Genomic DNA, 23,888 nt, shown 5'->3' with positions numbered 1-23,888 from the left:
TAGTCAGTTCCATTTAGAGCTGAGCACTCAACAGTCACTTTTTCAGTATTTTGACCAGCTGTGAGTCTCTGAATTAATTGCCACCTTGTACAAAAAGAAGCTTGCATGACCCAGGCTGAGAGCAGGAGTAGTCTCTGAGTATAAACATAAACACTTAGAAGTCAGTTTGGCTACACAAAACATCAGTAGTACATTCTCCCGAGGATCCGTAGCTTCCCCATGCATAGAATTTTGCACCACTTTACAGTAAGAGACATGTGTTCCCATCTGTAGAGTGGCCCTCAAATTCAATTGGAAAATGGTTGGTTGCCCACAAAATATTCCTTCCACTATTGTACCAGTGTGTGCATCTTGCCTGTCTAGTCAGAACTATAGCACAAAGGATCCACAGCTGGGAAAGGCCTTGGTGACCTTTCTCTCCTTACGGCCCTGCATAGCACCTTCCGGTACCCTGAACTCTAGCCACCAGGAAGGATGCTGACAGCTGAATGCCAGCGTTATCTCAACAGCCCCGATGTGGAAACAATGCAAAAAGGAGTGCTTGTATTAAAAGTGGTTAGTAGGTCTTGAGTTTCCACAGTTCAGGCTGAGGCAGCAGTACCTCTCTCACGAGAAATGGTCACTGTGAGGACCATCTCCTATGAAAGGGTCAAGGAAAATGACCCTACCATCTCAACCATGGGTTACTTCGAGGCTAGGATCCTCTTTTTATGAGTCTTCTGAGAAACCCCAGATATGAACTTCTTCAGGAGACTCTGAGGCCTTTCTCTTTTTATCTGAGTAAACTAGAGGAAACTCAACATTCTGAGCTGGGAGAGATGGCCTGGAAACCAGCTATCCCTGGAAGGAAGGACTCCAAGCCATACAAGCAACACCATTTTCTTTTTAGAAAAGGTTTGATGACCTTCAAAAGTCCCAATGTCTTATTTTCATAACTTCTTCAAAGATTATACTTCAACAGAACAACTTAATTTTGAGTGGATGTGAATGTTCTCATATGTATATGAGAAAAATACGTAAATATTTTTAATGTCTTAAAAGTGTATTAACATAGTAAACTTGTATTATTTGTTAGATCCCAAAAGTGGATTATGGATAATTCTTGAAGGAATTATTTTGACCAAAAAATCAATTAAGAGATTATGAAGTAATTTCTAATGAGCAAAGATAATGCATCAGAACTTAGTAATTATCACAGAAGAAAAGCACATTTACTTATTCTTATATTTTGGAATTGGAAATGATTATCTGTTGGGGGAAAATATCCCTATTGAATAAAGGAAACAAAATGAGTAAGAAGACAACCTTGAATGTGGTCAAATCTGTAGCTAAATTGGGGGGTCAAGACATGTACCATCCAGGTGGCATTATCAAGACTGCCACACATCAGGACTCTAGGGTCCATATATGGAGGGATGAATTTTTGAGGTAGATTCATGGCATCATATCAGACTCCACAGAGTCATAAGCCTCACTGTCCCCTCGAGCTTTTTGTGAAAATGGAAGCCTGGTTACTGCTGTGCTTGACACCCATCTCTAGTATTGTTGGCAGTGACCAGTGACCAATATTGGGCTGGCACTTGTCCTGTGTTGTGACTGTAATCTTTTCCAACTTGCCTTAGGGCCATCTTATCTACAATTTATCTACATCCCACTTATCAGAAACAGGCAAGAACATTTTGTGTACTTGCTATAGTGTATACGATGCCCTCTCTTGGATCTGTCTGCTACTAAAGCAACTGGAGTGTAAGATCTCCCAAAAGTCTTCAGTGGCAAAACCAGAAACAAAGAACTTTTCTCCCTTGACCTGCCCTTGCTTCTTCTCCATCTCTGAGCTGCTCAGTAACTGCTTTTACATTCTTTTCTGATTCTTTTCACATCCTTAAAGGCACTCTGAATATGGATGGTAGGCTCTCCTAGTGGATACTCTTGGCTCTAACTTTGTTTGAACCCTGGTTAATTTTTGTATTGGGGACAGAAGAGACGTTCTTTGCTTCCTGCTCTCTTTATGATCCTGTTGGGCTAGCCTCTGTACTTTTCCATCCTGTAGGTCTAGCCTCTGTGTTTTTCTAAGAGGGACTGCAGGGCAATTTTGTTTCTGTTTAGATTTTTCTGAGCACCTCCTTTTAAGGCCAAACATCTTTACTGAGACTTTGGTATCGTCTATCTTCTTTCCAAATAACTCCCAAACTAATTCTTTCTTCATACCTTTTCTTAAAAAAAGGGGGCTCTTTTTTTTTAAATTTGAATAATCTTGTGAACTCTTCATTTTCATTATTTCTGTCTCTTGGTAGAATGTTTAATTTACTCAAAAGCTTTGTGCGTCCTTGCAAAACAGATTCTTTCAAGCATTCAGTAAAACCATTCCTTCCTCTGAGGATTATGTAGAAAAGACTGCCCTGACTGACTGCTGAAATCAATGTTTTGGGGATGGGAGGGTCACAGGGGTTGCCTGCTGGAATTTATCTTCTCATCTGCCTTAGTTTTTCTAGAAGTTGGTGTTTGAATGAATGAATACCTGAGCTTATTTTTATTTTCTGCTTGCCTGATGGTTTCATAGCACATAAAAGAGAAGATTTAGGGGTGATATTTGCCCTTAGAAAAGGAAAACCAAATCCATAGTGTAGGTACTGCTGATGGCAGAGCCTGGCTGTAAGCTGTTCCTAACTTTCATGGGAGGATGCTCTGTTGCTTTCTCCCATGTGCTAAGCCCCATCACAATTAAAGTGTAAGACATTAGAGTTCCTTGTGTGGGGCACACAGTTTTCCAAAGGACTTGTGACCAGTAGGCCATCACTATCAATCCAAGAAATGTTGACAGGGATGACCACAACCCCCTTCTCATGGATCTATGAGCTGCTAGGTGGCTGCTGGGGTGGCCCATGCCAACTCCAGAAACAAGGGCATTAATGATTTGGGATACTGGTTGTTTCTCTCTGCCATGCCCTGTGGTTGTCTTTATAGTCTGACCCCCCCACTGAACTCTAAGAACCTCAAGAACAAGGTTGTGATCTCTTTTCTCTGACCCCAGTGATCAGAGCAGGCATGCCATAGTGTTTGACAAGTACATGGATTTGAATGAAAGTTTTCTGAAGACAGAGGCATAGAGAAGAATCAAGCTCAGGGTTAGCCTCAGACTGTTAGAGTTAATCTTTCAAAAATTCAGTACACAGAATTGTACAAAATAATGGCATTTATTCTTACATATTTGTGCATGTATATAAGATACTTTGATCATGTTTATTCCCCAATTATCCCTCTTGTATCCTCTTTCCTTTTTCTACTGGTCCTGTTCTTCTCCCACAATTCTTTACTTCCATTTTCTTGCATGTCCCTGATCCCAGCACCACATATGAGAGAAAGCATGTGAATCTTGTCTTTCTAAAGCTGGTCTGGTTTTCATAGCATGATGATTGCCGGTTTTGTCTATTTCCCTGTAAACGATGTGATTTCATTCTTATTTGTGGCTAAATAGTGTTCCCCTATGCATTTGTGTGTGTGTGTGTGTGTGTGTGTGTGTGTGTGTGTGTGTGTGTGTGTGCATTACTTACTGACTTTGACTCAGGAGTGGAAAACTGGATTGTATAGTTTTGATTTTAAGTTTTTGAGGAATTTGCAGAATAGCTGTACTGATGCACATTCCCACCAACACTGTGTAAGCCTTCTCCCACCTCGTCCTTGCTACCTCTTGTTGCCTTTGTTGTCCACTACAGTCATTCTGACATACATTTGATTTGCATTTCCCCCATAGCCAAGGATGTCCCACAGTTTCTATCGGCTATCTGGGTCTTTTGAAAAGTATCGGTTGAGTCCAGTTGCCCATCTATTGATTGGATGATTTATTTATTTGGCTTGAACTTTCTGAGTTCTCTATATACTCAGTGTCACCCATCAGGTGAATGGCTGGCAAAGATTTCCTCCATTGTGTGGGCTGCCTCTTCATTCCGCTGCTGTTTCTACTGAGGTACAGAAGCTTTTTAATTGGATAAACCTCACTTGTCAACCCTTACTATTCTCTTTTAGCTATGGAAATCCTATTCTTGAAGCCATTGCCTATGTCTGTATCTTGAAGGTCTCGGCTAAATGTTCCTCCAGAAGTTTCCAACTTCGGGTCTTAAATTCATACGGTTTCAAGATGAATTTTGGGCAGAGTGAGAGGTGGGGCTCGAATGAATTTCAGTCATCTGCTTGTGGATGTACCATTTTCCCAACACCATTTGGTAAAGACATGGCATTTTCCTTCATGTTTATATATTTGCATCTTTGTCCAAATCTGCTTCTGTAGCTGTGTGAGTTTATTTCTGGCTATTTCTTCTGTCTCATTGTTTTACAGGTCAATCTGTGTGCCCATTCCATGCTGTTTTATTACTATGGCTCTGTAGTATAATATGAAATGGAGCGTTTTGATGCCTCCAGCGTTTCTTGCTTAGGATGACTTTGGCTATCTGGGATCTTTTGTACTTCCTTATGAACTTTGGGGTTTGTTTGTTTGTTTGTTTGTTTGTTTCTAGTTCTATGAAGAATATCATTGGAATTTTGGTAGGGATTATACTGAACCTATGAAACACTTTCAGCAATATGGCTGATTTCCAGTATCAATTATGCAATTCTGCTGACTCATGGGCATTTGGGGTCTTTCCATCCTCTGGTGTCTTCTTCTATTTCTTTCTTCAGGGTTTCAGAGTTTTCATTATGAAAGTCTCCTGGGTTAGGCTTATTTTTAATTTTATTGAGTTTATTATTAATGCAGTTGTTTTCCTGATTTCTTTTTCAATGAGTTCATTGCCAGTGTTTAGAGAATCTACTGATTTTCATATACTGATTTTGTATTGTCACTCTACTAAATTTTTAAATAAAATTTATGATCTTATTGCAGAGTCTTTCAGATATTTTGACTTTTATTTCAGTTTCTCCCCTGATTTCTTCAATGGCTTACTGGTGTTTCAAAAGTGTGTTTTTCAGTCTGTGTATTTGTGAATTATCTATAGTTTCTCCCACCAGTTATTTCCAGTTTTTCCATTGAGAACTGGTAAGATCCAAACAAATATTTCAGTATTTTTGTATTTGTTGCACCTTGCTGTGTATCTTTAAAATGACCACTTTGGGGGAAACTTCCATAAGCTGCCGAGAAGAGAATGTTTTGCATCTTTTGGAAAAAATATCCTGTAGATGTATGCTGATTCCACTTGACCTGCAGTGCAGTTAACCTCCTGTGTTTCTTTGTTGAGTTTTGCTTTGGATAGCCTATCTACTGGGGAGAATAGAATGCTAAAGTCATCTGCTGTGCCAGCCAGCCTTTTTGCCACTGCGAAAGTGTCTTGGAAAAATCATTTAAAGGAGGAAAGGCTTATTCCTACTTATACTTTGACAGGTTTCAGTCCATGTTTGGTTTGCTTCCCTGATGTGAGCCTGTGGTGAAGCAGGACACCATGGCAACAGGAAGGCATGGTAGAGCACAGCTGCTCACCTCATGATGACCAAGACGCAGAGAGACAGGAAATGGCCACAGACAATATATTCCCTTCAAAGATACACCCCAGTGATCTTCTGGGCCCAGGCTCACCTCCTCACTTCCATCACATGCCAATAATGCCATCAGTGGGTTAACCTGTTGATTAGGTCACAGCCTTGCTGGTTTACCCACATCTCGGTAGCACCACCAGCCAGGGACAAAGCTTCAAATGCATGAAGCTTTAAGGGAAATTTAATAAACAAACCACAAACACCCATTATTATTGTATTGATCCTTAGTTGCATCTTTACGGACAATAGCACTTCTATTATGAATTGAAGCATACTGATATCAGTGTGTGTATATTTACAACCATTATATCTTCTTAGTATAATGTTTCTTTTATCAATATAGATGACATTTGTTTCTTCTAGTTTTAGGTTGAGATCTGCTTTGTTGGATATAGGAATAGCCACTTCTACTTGCCTTCACATTCTATTAGCTGGGAATATAACATTTTATCCTTTTACTTTCAGTTTGTGTATTTCTTTGCCACTGTGGTGAGTTTCCTGCAGGTGGCAAGTAGTTGGGTCTTGTTTATCATTTAATAAACCACTCTTCTTTGTCTTTTAACTGGAGAATTATAACCATCTACATACAGGAGTATTATTAAAAAGCATGTTCTGTTTCCTGTTGTTTTCTCTAAGATTTGATTCTCTCCCAGTGCCTATTTGCTCATCTGGTCTTAATATGCTTAGTCTTCCTCATGCTCTCTTGGCTGTGTTTATCTTCTTCTACTATGAAGTGAACTTTTAAATATCTCCTGTAATGCTGACTTAGTGTCATGAATTGTTTTAGTTCATGTTTATCTTTGAGGGTCTTTTTCTCCTTCTGTTCTGAATGCTAAGAAAAGATGAAATATTAAAAGGAGGAACAACAAAGAAGAGAGGGAAAATCAAATAAAAGATTTTTAAATGGAAAACATCAAAGGGGAAAATGAGAAAAAGAAAATAATCTAGTGAATTTTTTTAAAAGGGAGAGAAATAGAGGAGGAAATAGAAAAGGATTAAGAATTTTTTTTTCTTTTTCGGTGACCTTGAACTCCTGGTCAGACTTACAAAGTTGTACCTTTATATCCAGTTTTATGTGGTGCTGGAGAATGAACCTATATATTCTCATGGTAAATGAGCATTCTGCCAATTGAGATAGAGCTATAGCCTAAGAATTAAATATTTTAAAAGGAGGGGAGATGAAAAAGATGCACATATAAATTTCAATCTAAGCAGGCATGACAAAAAATTTTAATAAAAAACAAACCAAAAAAAAAAAATCCTACAAGTTTCCTTTTTGCCCATGTGGAGGCAGAAGGGAGAGTTCTGTGCAGGTTTTGGAGAAAGCACAGACTATGCACTGTCTGCCATCTTTCTCTGCTTCCCTTCTGTTCACCCACCAACCAGGTATGGATTATAGACAGAGCCACTTGTAACTCCTGGTCATGGGGAGGTACAATCTGTGAATCAACCAGGTTTGCACAGGTCTCATGTTCCATGTGCATTTGGATGGCTGCCCCATTGCTACCTGTTGTTGCAGATCTAGGACCCTGTGTGTATGTTTGGATGACAGGGAAGCAGTATGGAACTGCAACCATCAACCCTGAAGCATGGATAGTGGAGGACTCTGTCCTGGTCTGATTTCCATTGCTGTGATAAAACACTGACCAAAAACAATTTGGAAAGAAAAGAGTTCATTTCACGTCGCACTTCCAGGTAACAGTTCATCACTGAGTGAAGTCAGGGCAGGAGCTCAAGGTAGGAACCTGGAGACAGGAACTAAAGCAAAGACCATGGGGAATGCTGCTTACTGGCTTGGTCTCCATGGCTTCTTGGCTTGCTCCTTTGTATAACTCAGGACCACCAGCCCAGGGGTGGCACCACTCACAGTAGACTGGGCCCTCCCACACCAATCATTTATAAATAAAATGCCCCACAGATATGCTCACAGGCCCATCCAATAGAACTCCTCAATTGAGCTTCTTTCTTCTCGGGTCAGCTTAGTTTGTGTCAAGTTGACATAACCTAAGTAGCACAGATCTGGGGCCCTCCCCTCAGGTCTAGTGTTCTGAAACTCAGCTCCTGGGGGCAGTTACTGGAAGGTACAGACTCACCTCAGTGCCCATACCTTCCCTTGCAAATCGATGGTCTAAACTGGCCTGGAATTTTGTTCCCTTTTATTTGCTTCAGCCTGGTGTGGTTTTCCACTTCACAGAACTCTCACTTTTTTCATCATTATTGTTGTGATTGTTGTTATTTAACTAAATTATTAACATTATTTAATTTTTGAAGGTTTTACTGCACAGTCCTGGCTGATCGGAAACTTTATGTAGGCCCAAGTCGTCCTAGAACTTTCCAAAATCCTCCTGCTTCAGTCTCTGGAGGGTTGGAATTTCATGTGTGAGTCATCATGCCTAGTTCTTAGCCCTTTAGTTCAGAGTCTTTTCTATGGTTGCCAGACTGGCTTTCTGGCCAGTACTTATTCATGGCTTTGTTCCCAGACACAGGAAAATGAAGGAAACTTTGATTCTCCCAGCAGTGGGTCCAGGCAAGATCTTATCAAGATGACTTCCCAACTACCCATTGTGAAGCTAAGAAACCTCCCTGTGTGCCTTTCTGGACCTCTGCATGGTGCCTAGGCCTGTGCTACTGTGTTTTCCATGTTTCTCCCTTTTCCTTTCACCTCTGCCCTCTGCACACAGCTACTGACCTCGGTGCTGGGATGTTCTTTCTTACCCTCTGTTTTAACCCCAAAGCCTCTGAGCGTGTTTTTGTCACCACCCACCTCAAGAAGTAGCTGCTCTCCTGCATTTGATTCTATCCCCAGAGAAAGTGACCATCATGCCATCTTGGAGTCCTCCTTTTTTTTTTTTTAAATTTGTTACCTCTTTGTTTGAGACAGAGTCTCATACAGCATAGGCTGGTCTTGAACTCACTAGATAGCCAAGGATGACCTTGAACTTTTGATCTTTTTGCCTCTACCTTCCCCAAACTGGCATTACAGATGTGTACCACAATAGTTATTTTTTCTGTGGTGCTAGGAATTGACCCCAGAGCTTGGTGCATGCTCAGTGAGTACTCTACCAGCTGACCTACATTCCCAGCTCTAAGTCTGCCAGTATTAATAGATGACATTTTACCTCTGAAGACAGAAGGAGCTTGAAAACCTGTGTGGTACTTCTAAAACCAACATTATGCAGATTGTGCTTCCGTATGGCCTGTAAGAGGAGCCTGAATGGCAAGTTGTGGTAGGAAAGCATTATTATCAGGAGCCCTTCAGTCATTTCCATCTTGGGTCACACTGGGATCCCCCAAACATGTAGCAACTCTGGGAGACTGTGCCACTTTCTGAACTACCTATACTTCCTCCCATAGTTCTGCTAAGGCATGCAGGATCTTGAGCAATCTGAATATATACCATCCAAATGGTTAACCACAGAGGCTGTCCCTAAATCAGGAGTTCAGTTCCAGGTTCATTTTACCTGACTTAGCAGTAAGATTTAACATATTCGGTCCCCTGAGTATGCCTCCTTCCACTTGGTTTCCAGGCAATCACACTCTTCAGGCTTTCCTTCTACTCCATTGGCCTTGCTTTCACAGGGCCCCTTGCTGTTTTCTCCTCATTTCCTACATCTTAAAACATGCACTGCACTAGTTATCTTCATGATCTGTCAGTTCTGCTCCTTCCTGATTTATTGAAATACTAGTAAACAGCTCCAACTTTCCGCACTTGTCTCCCTACCCAGTGTCTACATGGGACATCCTAGACACCTGAAAAATAATGTGTTCAAAGTGGAACCCCTGGTCTGTCCTCCCAGATGGCTTGTGTTGATGTCGTCTCTCGTCTCAGTTGATGGCAGCCTTGCCCTTTGGTTGTTCCAAACAAAAACCTTGCAGTTGTTTTTAATTCTTTTTCTTCTGTATCCCACATCTATGAGCCATTCCCAATGGCAGTATTCCTCAACTTGTGAGGGGGCTACATCCCCATGACACTTTCACTGAGTTGCAAATATAATAAGTCAAAATTACATTGTATATGACTTTTCCAGGAGAGACAGATCTCTGATCACTCTAGATAGGCTACCCATGACAGATCAGAGGAGTAACCCCACTCGAGTCTAGCTTAGTGCATTAGTAACTTCACTGGGATAACTAATGGGAGCATGAGTGACTCAAAGGCAGCTGCACCTCTGAAAAGCCTACCCCAGCATGGGTGACAACTGATGAAAACTACAATCCCTGGAGCCCCCTGAACAGTTTACAGGCAGCTCCACCAGAGAGAATCTCATCTCTCCAGAAATTGTTATTGTTTGTATAAACTTGGGGAAGGGCCTTGTGAATCTTGTCATTTTCTGAGCTTCCTGAGGCTTCTATGTTTTATGAGCTTTCTGAGTCTTATGAGGCTCCCTCCTCTCTCCAGGAAGGAATGGTTTCCTGGGAAGAAATAGCTACACTACAGCACTAACTGCACCTAACACCAATTTTAGGCCAACCTAACTGAAATGTGCTCAAAACAGTATCAGCCTACAATTGGGAATAATTACCTAATGTAGAGCCCAGTTTATGACAGTATATCAACATCTCATATAGCTAAATAAGTTTATTAAACAGCTCCATCCCAAACCAAACATCACACACACACACACACACACACACACACACACACACACACACACACACACACAACTGATGATGTCGTAACTGTGGATGATGGACTAGTCACTGTATGTTTACATGGATGTGGCTCATTGTTGCTGCCCAGCATCACGAGAGTATTGTAGCCAATATCTCTAGGTTGGGAAAGGTTCAAAATCAGAAATAGTTTCTGCTGCATAAGAATCACTTTTCAACATGGTAGAGTTGAAAGAGCAAGGCCAAAGCATCATTAAGTTGGAGACTGCTGCTCTGCGGGCTCTGGCTTCTCTGCTGTTGGAGGCTGATCTCACAACAGTGACTTTATGATGGGTCCTCCTGCTTTTGTCTGGCCCACACCTTCTGTTTGCAGCACAGAAGAAGATGCCACTGTTAGCACACAAGTCAGATCGTCATTATGCTGTTGTTACCGATCCTTTCACTCTCCTCTTCACTTGGAATAGAAGCCAAAGGCCCTCCCCTCCCCCTGGACTGTGATGCTTTCAGGTCAGACACTGTACTCTGGCTGTCTCTTCTCCAATGCTGCTCTCACTGTCCTCTAGCTTATAGTCCTGCACTGCTACTCAGGGAGGCCTTTGCTGCCCATAAGCCAGCCACATACTGCCTACCCTGGTGTTCCACCTCCTCTTTCCCTACTTCATTTCCCCCACTGTACATACTACCTTTTATATATCTTTTTATTTGTTTAGTATGTCTAGACTCTGAATCCCTCCAGTAGAGAGTAGGTTTTATGAGGGCAAGAAGCTTTACTTTGCCCATGAATGTATCTCTAGAACCTAAAAGAGCAGCTGCATGGCAGATGCAATTAAACAGCAACTGTTTAATTAACTAACAAAGCTGGGCTATAATACCAAGGTAGGAGAAAAAATGCATTAGACAGTTACAAAGAGAATAAAAAGTTCTTTCAACTTGTTAGATTAGTAAATCAAATTTAATACCATAAAAAAGCAAAGAGGGATTATGAATCTCCACAGCAGAAATCCAACTCTGTAGACATGGTGAGAGAGAACAGACCTTGACAAAATCTAGAGGTTATATGTGGCTCTAACTTCCTGATTGAACAACAAAGACATGGTTTTGATCCAAAGGCTAATAGTCAAATTAATAGAAAACACAAAACATGGTAGATATTAGATTTAAACTTAACTTGTAGTACAAACAATGGAGGAGAATTAGACTGATGTCTCTATCTCATGCCTACAGACATGTAGATAACATGGACCCATTTGGAAAGAGCTACTGCAGGTAGCAGCATGTCCTGCTATGGCAGAAATATCTATAGCAGCTGACCAATTTTTATAGCAGGGAAAACTCAAGTACAATCTAACTTGTTTTTTTAGATCTTTGACAAGCTATTATGTGCAACAAGGAATGCTCTAGACTGTGGTGATATGGTGTTCCCCCAATATATTGTGCACCATAATAAACTTATGTGGGGTCAGAGAACAGAACAGCCACTAGACAGACATAGAGGCCAGAAAATAGTGGCACGCACGCGCACACACACACACACACACACACACACACACACACACACACACACCTTTAATCCTAACATTCTGGAGGCAGAGATCCATCTGGATATCTATGAGTTCAAAGCCACACTGGAAACAGCCAGGCACGGTAACACACGCCTTTAATCACAGGAAGTGATGGCAGAAAGCAGAAAGGTATATAAGGCGTGAGGACCAGGAACTAGGCTGTTAAGCTTTTAGGCTTTTGAGCAGCAGTTCATCTGAGATCCATTCAGATGAGGACACAGAGGCTTCCAGTTTGAAGAAACAGGATCAGCTGAGGAGTTGGCGAGGTGAGGTTAGCTGTGATCTCTGATCTTTCAGCAATCACCCCAATATCTGGCTCCCGGGTTTGTTTTTATTAATAAAACCTTTTAAGATTCGTGCTACACTAGACTACTTTAGTTGAGAGAGGTGAGACCAAGGAGAAGTAGACAGAGATGTGGGTAAGGCAGATACAAAAGTAGTGAGATTTACAGAAGCACGGAGCGAAATGTCTTACATGTAGCAGGAACTTGGCAGCAAGTGCTTGGTAGGGACATTGTAGGGGGAGCAGTCAAACAACAGTGATCATCCCATTCCAGTAAAAGTGAGAGGGAAGGAAGAGGAGAGGCAGAAGGACTGGGCAGGAGGATTCGGGCACACCTGTACTATTATCATGAAGCCTTGGAAAGATCATTGTGGGATCTTTGATTAGGAGTACCCACTGGGGAACCCATGTTTTGCAGGGATGGGCAGGCTACTCAGTGATTATCTGGAACTCTGAAGGAGGCAAGCCTCTGTGTAAATACAGTGGCACAGCATCTGAGGCTCTTAGTCAGTTATGACCCTAGGAATAGGAGTTCAGAGAGGTGCAGTGTCATGGCCAACACATGGTCTCTAGGAGGCTTTGTGCAAACTGACCTCCAAAGTCCCAGAGGACACTCTGATGCTAAGATGTCATGTAGCATTTCCCACTTCTCACTCTATGGTTAGAATGCATCCTCTGCTTCCCCTTCCCTGGCACAGACTGACTTTAGTAGGTGCCAGAGTCTGACGAACTGTGGGCAAATCTATGCCTTCCCCCTTACGTGATCTGCTAGCTGTGCTCTGTAATTCCAGGTCTTGGTGGGAATCTATTAACTTAAATTGAGGATAGTAAATGTCACTCAGCCATGGTCCCCAGAGAAGCCCTTGTAAAGTGGAGTTCGAGTGAGGAAATGACCTTCATCACTGCAGAAGTGCCAGGACTAAACAAAACAGCCCCTGAGCAGATCGCAGACTGAGCCTCATCCATTACCCTCCTCTTCCCTTAGGAAGACAGCCCTCATTTATTATTTCCAGACTGTTTTCATTTTACTTACACTGTGTGAAAAACGTTAAATTTGGAGATAAATATTATTTCCTAACACAAATTTCATAATCATCTTTGCTGATCTTGGAATTATTACCCTGTTTCCAAACGTTTGCTTTGTGTATCATTTCTTCATTTGCGTTTGTGAGTTCTTCATTACAAATGTTCTCATTTGGAGAGTTCTGACAGGGCCTCTGTTGCAGCTCTGTTCCTGTCTTCGTGAGGGATGCTACCTCCTTTCTTTGGAAGTACATTAAAATCTTACACACAGTACCAGAAAGAAATGTTAGCTGGAATATCCCTTTCTATGGTACAGTTAGTTACTTTGCACTAATCAGTTCTACCCTTGATGTTCTCTCTTGCCCCAGGTTTTCTCAGCCCATGACAGCAGCACTGAGGGTCCTTCAGCACCTTGTACTTCAAAGGCTTCTCATTGTTCCTGTCTCTTCCACCTATTTTTCAAGTTCTCTTTTACTTTGGATTTTTTAAGTGTGTGTGTTGACACATATGCCCCAGTATACATATGAAGGTTAAAGGACAAGTCTATGGAGTTAGTCCCCTCATTCCACTTTTGTGCCAGTTTTGGGGATTGAACCCGGGTTGCCAGGCTTTCACAGCAAGCACCTTTACCCACTGAACCATATCACTAGCCCTTGTTTAATCTTTTTCTTCTGTACCGTAAATATTCCACATCCACCCCAGCCCTGCCCACGTGTGTTTTCCTCTGCTAAATTATCACCTTCTCTCTGCTCTATCATCTCAACTCCATTCAGCCCACAAAACCCACAGGGAGTTCTGCAGATCCAGTTCAGCTAATGAGAAAGCACAGAATTCAAACCCAGTCACCTTTTTCTCTCTATTCCTCTCCAAAAGATAGCACTTCTCCCATATTGATTATTTCTTTGGCTACCCTTGTCTCTTCCTCTCTCCACAGCCCCCTCCACTGTCCCCATCATGCACCAGGTCAGTGCCACCATGAGGAGCATCACCTTGTCATGGCCTCAGCCAGAGCAGCCCAATGGCATCATCCTGGACTATGAGATCCGGTACTACGAGAAGGTGAGCTAGCTTTGACCTCAGGCTTCTAAGGCTAAGCCAACACTGTTCAGTGAGTGTGGCCAGTGGAAGGCACAAGGAGACAGGCTGGAGGAAGCCCATAGGGAGGAAAGGGGATCCCTGGGGAGAAATTCGGGTCTGCCTTGCCCAGGCTTTCTCTGCGTTGACTCGGGAGAGAGCCTTCAGACTCATCGTCTGACAGTCTGGACAGTTTACTGGACTGGACTCTGCAAACCACTCCCCATCCTACAGCCACGTATTTGCCGTCCCAAGGAGAATGCAATAAAACCACCCGGTGCCCCCGAACCTTTAGAGGATTTGGGACTCTTGTAAGTGATTTGTTTTCCAAATTGTTGATCCCGTGCCTCCAACTCAAGCTTACTTATTTATAAATTATATGCATGTGTCAAGACACTAATGTGGAGGTTAAGGAACATGTAATTGGACATTTAAAAGGGTGAGATAAAAAAAATGAATTGAAGTAGAAATTTGTGTATTGCAGTCCTTGACTACTTGTCAGCAGCTGCTGCTGAAGGCTACCCAGGGCATGTATTGCCAAGAAAAGGGAAACAATGCCATGTAGGGTTGGTCCCTAGCTTGTTCATCATCCACGGAAGCAGGACCACCATGGTGAACTGCAGCGTTTGCAAAAATCCTGGGAAAATACAGTGCTTCCTGAACTAACCCAACATACTGTTTAGGAAAACACCAGATGCATTTGTTTATTTGTTGAAGAGTTTGATCTCAATACTATTTGGTAGGTCCTATTCTAGGATATGTTAGTGAACAAAAGTGTTCTGCCATAGGAGTTTTGCTTCCCAAAAGAGGGAGACAGACTACACAATGAACATACAAAATATGGAAATGATTATCATGTTTAAAATCATAGCATAAAAAATATAGATGATCTGGCAAGATCCTCAGAGGGTAAAGGTATTTTGTGAGCAAGCCTGATATCCTGAATTTGATATCTAGAAGCCAAATAAAGGTTGAAAGAGAACCAACTCCTGAAAGTTGTCCTCTGGCATCTACACATATGCAGTGGCACATATACACCCCCACATAAAATAGACACACAGAGACACACAAAAAAATCTCAGCAAGGAGAGAATGATAGAATGTGAAATGCTGTCACAGCTGTGACTCCAGGAACAGGAAGCAGATGAGAACACCTGGGATGATATGAGCAGTAGGGAGCTAGTGGACACGTGAGAGAGCTTATTACCAGGGGAAGTCAACATGTTGAGGTATAATGACTCAAGCTTTACTACTGAGTAAGGCAGGGAACCACCACACTTGAAGAGCAGAAGAGGGACAGGATGTGACTTATATTCTGAACATCGTTCAGGCTGTAAATAGGCTTGCTAGATCCATAATCATCTGTCAGGAAGATAGATATTTGAGTTGGAGCATCACCCACGAGCTGTGGAAATTAGCTGGCTTCTAGATATATAGTACACACTACAGGGAGAGCTAACAGGGTTTCTAAGTTGGATGGGATGTGGATGAGTTTAAAGAGACCTTCTAGAATGAAGTAGGCAACGTCAACCAAGGAGGAGATCTCCATGGGTAATGGATATTGGGATGAAAGAAGAGCTCCGTGGCTAAAATGCCTGTAAGAAAGCCAAGTAGAGGTGTGAAATAGAAAACTGGTGACCTCAGCCAGAAGGTAACTCTTCATTTGGAATTAAGAGAGGGGATGGTTTGAAGATGCCCATGTGTGAGTTGTTGGGATGTACATGGTATGAAAATCCTTTGTCTAACTGAGGTCATTTGCTAGGTAGATAGATATAGAGAAAATTAGAGATTAAGACCTCACAGCCCTGCAGGGAGGCCAGATGGATGGCTGAATAGCACTGCAGTAGAAGCAAAGCCCTCATTTCCAGTACCCTGACAAGCTGCTGTGGCCTGTGACTGAACCATTGTAGGGCACAGTTTGCACATTTGTGAAATGGTATCTGTTTTACATCCCTGAAAGTAGAGGTACAGATCAGTCTAGGTCACCAGTCCTGTCTGTGGGGGAGGTATGCTCCTCAACATTATGGGAGTACATGCCAGCGAGACGAATGAGATAACATTCAGTTCTGTTTAGAGAACACTGGCCTTCATAGACAGTTGACTCATAACATTCAATGAATTGAAGGGAATTGTAACCAATTTTTCTTAGTTATAGTAATCGTTGCTGAATCATGAAATACCATGACCAAAAGCAAGATGGGGAGGAAAGGGTTTATTTGGCTTACATCATAGTAATGTGGAACATCATAGTCCATCATTGAAGGAAGTCAGGACAGGAACTCAAGTAGGGATGGAACCTGGAGGCAGGAGCTGATGCTGAGGCCATGGAGGGGTGCTTCTTTCTCACGGCTTGCTCAGTCTACTTTCTTAGAGGACTCAGGACCACAAGCCCAGGGATGTCCCCACCCACAATGGGCTGGGCTTTCCCTCATCAATCACTAATTAAGAAAATGCCCTATAGCTGGATCTTATGGGGGCTTTTTCTCAGTTTAGGTTCCCTCCTTTCAGATGACTCTACCTTGTGTCAAGTTGACATAAAACTAGCCAGCGTGCCGTTATACCCAAGTCACTTCCAAGTTAAGGATCTATTTGTGCAAAACAAATTGGGGGGGGGGGAGATAATAAGGTAAGAACCAATCTATAAAACTGTTTGGACCCATTGGCTTCATCTTATACCAAAGTTGACCTAGAAGTCTCACCAAGTTACATATACCAGTTTACTGTGCAGTGTACTGGGTCATTGGCCAGGATCTACTCAATCCCTTTTACCATACATGTGACCTTGCAGCCCTGTTGAAATTATACTTTATCTGAGAAGAAGAATTTTTCTAAGATATGCCTATTTGGTACCTTACTTAATAAGATTTACGCTTCCTTTCATATTCTAGTATGTTCAGTATTATTATAACCACTTTGCACAATAAAAATAAGCAAAAATACTCTCATAGGTCAATCACATAGCTAGGATGTGAGACCTGCTCTTTTACCCTGCAGCAGGTGGCAGTGTTGGCAAGGGGCTGAGTGTTTTGGTGCCAACTGCTCTGCCTCGCCCTCACTTTCTGTGGACAAGGCAGAGAGCAGACACTTCAGTGGGCAACTGTGATGAGGTCAAGTGCTTGACATAACCTGGGTCCACAGCCATGTGGCTCCAGCCTCTGTGCCTTGGCTTCCTGTTCCCCGGCTCAGCGCAGGCCAACCTCTGTCTGCCACTGTCTTTGCATTTCCACTCAAACCTCCTCCTTTGCAGCACCGTGATTAACCTCAGCTTTTTAGGCTATGAAGGACATTAGTCTCCTGTTTTAGGCCATCCCCTTGCTTCTCATTAATTCATACTAATTATTAACACACACATAAACATGGCACTCAATGCCTGAGGCAGCTTGCACACCTCAGTGGAGCATATTATTGTCCTTCCTCCAGAGGATGAGTTGCTTTTCTTGGGAACATAAGAGGATTCTTTGCCTAGTCATTGACCACCCTTGAGCATATGAGAAAAAAACTCTCCTTGGCTTACAAAGAGCTCCACTGCAAAATCCATTACATTGCCTTGACCATTTCCAATATGACTAAAGAAAAAGACATTGGCCTGTGAGGGCATTTTGAAATAATAACCAAAATGGTAATTCATCATATATTGAGTACCTATTATGTTCCAAATATACACAGACATATTAGTTCTGATCCTTGAAAGAAATACATTTATAAGCCACTTATAATCAGTTATAGATGATGGAACTAAATCACATAAAGGCTAAATGACAACCACGACCACACAGGTCACATATAGGGAGTCACAGAACCAAATTACAGACATTTTTATTATATTTCAATGCTAGAAATTTCTGGAATTGTATGAAATCATCATCTATGCTCAGGATTTCTGTATCAGAGTGACTCCTGAAATAAGATACTGGATTTTAATATTAAACCCAAAGACGTATAAGCAAAACGAATGATCATCATGTCCAATTCACCAACACAAATAGAATCCTGCCCATTCAATGTCTTGGATCCAGTCCAAAGAAACAAAATTCCATATGCCCTCATCCTGTACCACCTCCTCTCCCTGTGGATGTCCCACTCTCTTCATCTGAACCGAGAGTCATTAGCAGGAAAGCAGCCCCAGGCAGCATAGCAAGAGATGGGCGTGGCTGTGTGCCATAGCACTTTATTTATAAGGTAAGTGGCTGGCCCACTGGTGGTAGTTTTGCAGCCTCTGGCAGCACCCTTGTGGGTCTCCTGCCCAATAAGACTCTCAGTCTGTGCTGGGAACACTTTTCAACTAACTTCAGTTTTGTGAATAGAATCAGTGGGGCTCTGCCTTCCCCCAGCCGTTCATTAATAGAGATCTCAGATCAGAGAACTAGACACTCCCTGCGCCTCTCCCAAGTTCGTCTCTTTCCCCATCTCAATATATGCCCATTCATCATTCTCTCTTGTTTACTGTCTTGTAGAACTTTTCACTCCTGGTGTCAGTGCATGTACGCAAACCATGGAGGGGGAGCATCTACATCTGCCCTCCGCTGTCTTTATGATTAAGTGTTTAGATCTCTCCAGCACTTCATAACAACTGTCTAAGCTAGGGCCAGTTGGTTTAGGTTGGGGAGGGGGGCGTTCTACTCTTCAAATTTCAAGATCTCACAGAAACACTTCTAGACCTTAGCAACACCTTGTGCTCAGCTGATGGTAAGCGCACCGTTGTTTGCTCATTCCCTTAGCACTGAGTTGTGGCGAGCCCCGGCTGCGAGGAGCTGGGATGCTGGGGGTAGAGAGATAATGGAGACATAACCACTGCCCTCAGTAGCTGTGTCCTCCATCTTCACATACTTATAATCAAACCAGTCATAAGCAACCTTGCTCATCGCTCTCACTCATTTGTCTGGAATTGATTAATGACTTGGCAAAGAACAAGAACTGATGCCCATTTTAATCACTGAACCGCTTCAAGCGTGTGTGGACTGGAAAGTGATTATGGGTTAACATTTGGTCCTCACCATCCAAATGCCAATATATCAAAACACTCTCCCCGCAGTAAGCGCTACCCAATCAGTGTTTCACTCATCTCAAGCAGTGCGTGATTCCATCTGATTCCTGCGAAACCAGGGAAGTCGGGCAGTTGCCTGCATTTTGTAGCAATGGTGTTTTCTTCTTCTTTGCAACATGATGAGGTGATGCTCATAGTTTCTGATCTCTTGTCTTCAGTGTGTCACAATAGTAATTAGCAAGTTCTAGATGACATCCCTTCTACAGTGAACAACCTTCCATCTGCTCAATCCCTCACTGGGGTGGAGAGGACCCCAGGGGCATCGTCTCCAGCCCCTGCTGTACAAGTAGATGCAAAGGCCAGTGAGAAGTTCCTTTCTTCACAACTTCCCCCAGTGCTCAGTGGGTAAACCTCTCCATTAGGGCCTTTTTGTAACTTTCAACTGCTAGCCTTGAACCCATGACTCCTCAAGCCAAACTTTTTCATTACTACCCCTGTGCCACCTACACTCCCAAATTCTTTGTGTCTTAGGGTTTCTTTGCTGCAATGATATACCGTAACAAAAAAAAAAAAAAAAAAAAAAAAAAAAGCCAGTTCTGGAGGAAAGAGTTTATTTGGCTTACACTTCCATATTCATCCTCGAAGGAAGCTGGGGCAAGATCTCAAACAGGGCAGGAACCTGGAGGGAGGTAGAAGCTGATGCAGAGGACATGGAGGAGTGCTGCTTACTGGCTACTGGCTTGCTCAACCTGCTTTCTTACAGAATTCAGGACCACCAGCCCAGGGGTAGCCCCATCCACAATTAACTGGGTCCTCCCCATCAATCACTAATTTTAAAAAAAATGCTCTCCAGGCTTGCTTTCAACCTGATCTTATGGAGGCTTTTTCTAAATTGAGTCTACCTCCACTCAGATAACTGTAGCTTATGTCAAGTTGACACAAAACTATCCAGGACACTGCATGCTCCTCAGTCCTTTTGGCCCTTCTTTCAGTCTGTTTTATTCTGTTTTTGATCTCCAGTTACCAATGCAATGTTGTTGATTTCTTTCATGTGTGTGAGGGTACTTATGCTACTCGTTCCTGATTCCCTCTGAATAGCTCTCTCCCCAAATCAGGCTTGTTTCCCTTTGACACATCCCCACAGCCCCTTCCCCACCGCCAGTGTCCCTCTGCCACATCACACAATCAACACTGTCGTCGTCCATGTGTCTTCCTCTCCATTCCACAGGGTGTTGTCTCCCCAGAAGAGACAAACCACACTTTGGACCCACAGCCCATACACACCCATATATATATACAATATATATATATATATATATATATATATATATATATATATATATATATATATATATTGACCGGATGAGAGAAAACAGTGGATTTTGCTTTTGCAAAGTACCGTTCTACATATTTTAGGAGAGTCAGAATTTCCTCTTTTGTTCCAGTTCACTTCCCCATGTTTTCTCCTTGGGATTTGGCTGAGCATGTGGGGGTGTAGAGTCTCCGTGTGCACCTTTCTCTCATCTGTCTCCTTGCCTCTTGAACCACTGTGCCTAGAACTCTTAATGGCTTCCCAGATCTGAACAGGAGGTTGGGAATTGGTCTGTTTTTAGTGACCCTGCCTCTTTATTTTCAAGGAAGTCATCGCACTCCAGGATTCACTGATTCACTCCAGGATTCATACAGAGGAAGGCCCAGACTCTAAGCTTTTGTTCCTGCACACTTAGTGTTAGCCCAGAATCCTTGCAGAGGAAAGATATGCTCACATGGAAATGGAGACCAGGCTGATGTATAGGGTGCTAAGAGTGAGCTGTAAACAGCAAGGGCAGTGATAAAAGAGCCTATGTGCTGGGGAAGTGAAATAGGGCTCCCTAGGGAGGAGGCACTGGGGGATGTGAGCTTAAATAACCTGGAGGGAGCAGGATCATTTCAGACTGGGGAAATAGCCTTGAGCAAAATGCTGGTGGCTTGGGCGTGGTTCCCAGGGGAATAATAAGACCACAGCTTTAAGGGAACTGTGAAAGATTAGAACTATTTTCATCCTGAAGGGCATGGTTGTCTCACTTGAGAAGTTTGGTTTCCATCTGGTGACAGTTAAAGCAGCGACCCTTTAAGACAAGAACCTTAACGCTGGACAAACATATTAGAGAGAGGAGGCAGGAAGATGGGTTGATTCCTGGAGTTGATGGAAGGGATGAGGACCCCTGGGAGAAGGGACATGCTGTCTCAGGAGCTGATGGTGGGGAGTTGGAACATGGATATCCAGATAAGGCCAAGAGAAGGTAGAAGCAGGTATGAGAGGCAGTCTAGAAAGACCTCAGCCACTGTAGCAGAATGGAGGCAAAGCCCTTCACTGAACGCTTTGGAGGAACTTCAGGATCATCTAGAACAGTAATTGTGCAGCATGGCCAGCAGATCTCAAGTGGGGAGAGAACGCACTGTACATCAGCAGAAGCAAATAGAGGCAGACAAGAGGCACGTGTCGGCTGCAAAGCTTGCCATTGTTGAGATCAGAGGGGTGATGGAATTTGCAAAGCTGACTGAGCTGTTATTTTACCTGTGAACCCTGAGGGAGGCCTGGGGCATGGACAGAAAGTGTCTATGAACTCCCGGTCAGGCACTGGGAGCTCAACTCTCTCCTCAGATTCCTTTCTTCGGTGTGCCGCCACCCTGTGGGCCAAAGCTGACTCTTCATTCCCTCGGCCCAGGCAGGCTGTCCTCATTCCGAGAAAGACAACTTCTACCAGAGGTGTAAGACCAAGAACTGATGGGACTGAGTGCCCTCCCAGAGCTGCCTGGGGTTACAGTACTCAGGAGCTGGCTGCTGACCCCTTTCCCTTCCCCTGTCTCTTCTTTAGGAGCACAATGAATTCAACTCTTCCATGGCCAGGAGCCAGACTAACACGGCCCGGATTGATGGGCTGCGGCCGGGCATGGTGTACGTGGTCCAGGTGCGCGCCAGAACCGTGGCCGGCTACGGCAAGTTCAGTGGCAAGATGTGCTTCCAGACTCTGACAGATGGTAAGGCTGGTGAGGAGGGGGCGGGGATGAGTGTTGGGGGTGTAAATGACACAGGCACAGAGCAGGCAATGGTGAAAGAAAAGCAATCCTGTAGACACCTCCATGGTACCCAGTCCCACTAGACTAGCGGTGTTCCTTTAGTAGGACTTGTCTCCCGGCAGGACCATGTGGACTGTTTTGGTCCATGCCAGCACTCTGAAATCTGGTCTCTGTCTCTCTCAGCGTCTGACTGAATGCCTTGGGAGGGTACCCCATGTGGCTCTATACCCTATGTGTTTCTGCATCTACCCAAGAGTGAGATCCCCTATGTCTCACAGGTGCCTCCTTGTCTCCTTAAGAGAGTCCAGGGAACTGCACTGCCTCCTCCTCACCTCCATCTCACTCCGCTATGCTTGGACTCTGGAACAGAAAGAAAAAAAAAAAGAGGAGACAATGTTTGGGCCATGTGCCCAGGATCTCAGAATACTGCAGTCATTTCACCCATGACCTGCTCAGGTATTTTCAGAGAGAGAGAGAACACAGAGGAGCTGTTTTCAGTGCAGAAAATCCATTCCCCTGAATAACTTTCCTTACTATGACAAATAGCTGGCAGAAATAATGCAGGAAGGAAGAGTGCATCTTGGCTCACAGTTCGGGGGCATATGATGGGAAGTCATGGCAGCAGGAGCCCAAGGCAGCCACCCATACCGTGTCCACAGTTACGGAACACGAAGAGACAGATGGTGATACCTAACTTCTTTCTCCTTTTTATCCAATCCAGAACCCCAGCCCATGGCCTGGTGTCGTTTATATTTAGGGTGTGTTTTCCTATCTCAATTAACCCAAGCTAGGAACTCCCTCATAGATATGCCCAGAAGTTTGTCTCCTGGGACATTCTAGATGTTTCCAGGTTGCCAGTTATATGGACTATTGCACACACACCCCAAAAACTTTTCTTTGGGAGCTTGTTTGTTACCTCTTTTAACTTTGCTTCCTTGTCCTCTGAGAACACCTCCATCATTAGTTCAGCGGATCTGATTTCGCTGCAGCCGTGGCATTGCGCTCAGCTCTGGTTGTCTCACTACCCACCTCTTTTTCCCTTAGCTAGCCATCTACCAGAGTTTGTGCATGCCTGTACTTTTCTGCCTGCCTACCTGTCTATATTGACTCATTCATGAGCCATTTCCATATAATTTTCTAAATGTCAATCTATTCTACAACCCATCAATTGGAAGCCCTTCATGCTTTCTTTGATAGTTAACATATACTTGAAATGTCTTTCTTCCACAAAGCATTCTAGTTCAGACTGGCACTCTTGAGAAGACTTGAGGTTTTATCTTGACACACATATTTGGAAGCAGTTTCTACACTAATTAGAAATATTTAAAAATCAAATTGTTTTATCCAAAAATTTCTTGTGAAAAAAAACATTATGGAAGCCAGGGCTGGGTGTTCTGGTATGAGGAGAGAGACAAAGGAGAGTAACAGTTTTACCCCAGATGGTGCCCCCCACCTCGAAGCAGCTCAGCTGGAGGCTTTGCATGAGCTGTCTGGCCCCTATGAGACTGGAGTGTGTAGCCAGTTGAGTTTATGCCAGGTGAATTTTCTCTCATGTTTCGAGCTGGTGAGATGGGGTAGAAAGGTGAGCCCGTGCATTGAGATTGATAACACTGCTGGGATGGGAAGAACGCAGGCCATCTGCTTCTCCCTTAAGGACTCTGCTCCCCCATTTTGCACCTCACTTACCATCTAGATTTATAGGCACTTTGGCATCAGGAGGTACACAGGATTAAAAGCCCCAAACTCCAAATGCTCTGAGCACTGGTCT

At 43.3% G+C, this 23,888-nt stretch overlaps 1 protein-coding gene across 2 annotated transcripts in view; it reads left to right on the top strand.

Annotated features, from left to right (window-relative positions):
* Positions 1-23,888, top strand: part of Ephb1 (EPH receptor B1) — a 448,378-nt gene that overhangs the window by 334,011 nt on the left and 90,479 nt on the right. For both annotated transcript variants that reach the window (XM_052718325.1, XM_052718319.1), the window contains 2 exons: positions 13,937-14,061; positions 21,919-22,081. In XM_052718325.1, the coding sequence (XP_052574285.1) occupies positions 13,937-14,061; positions 21,919-22,081 (288 nt within the window). The remainder of the gene's footprint in view (positions 1-13,936; positions 14,062-21,918; positions 22,082-23,888) is intronic.

The sequence above is a fragment of the Peromyscus californicus genome, unplaced genomic scaffold, assembly GCF_007827085.1.
Source record: "Peromyscus californicus insignis strain IS unplaced genomic scaffold, ASM782708v3 Scaffold_11__1_contigs__length_118956290, whole genome shotgun sequence".
NCBI classification, from domain to species: Eukaryota; Metazoa; Chordata; class Mammalia; order Rodentia; family Cricetidae; genus Peromyscus; species Peromyscus californicus.
The sequence above is the reverse complement of the archived record's forward strand: the minus strand, read 5'-3'. Positions and strand labels throughout refer to the sequence as shown.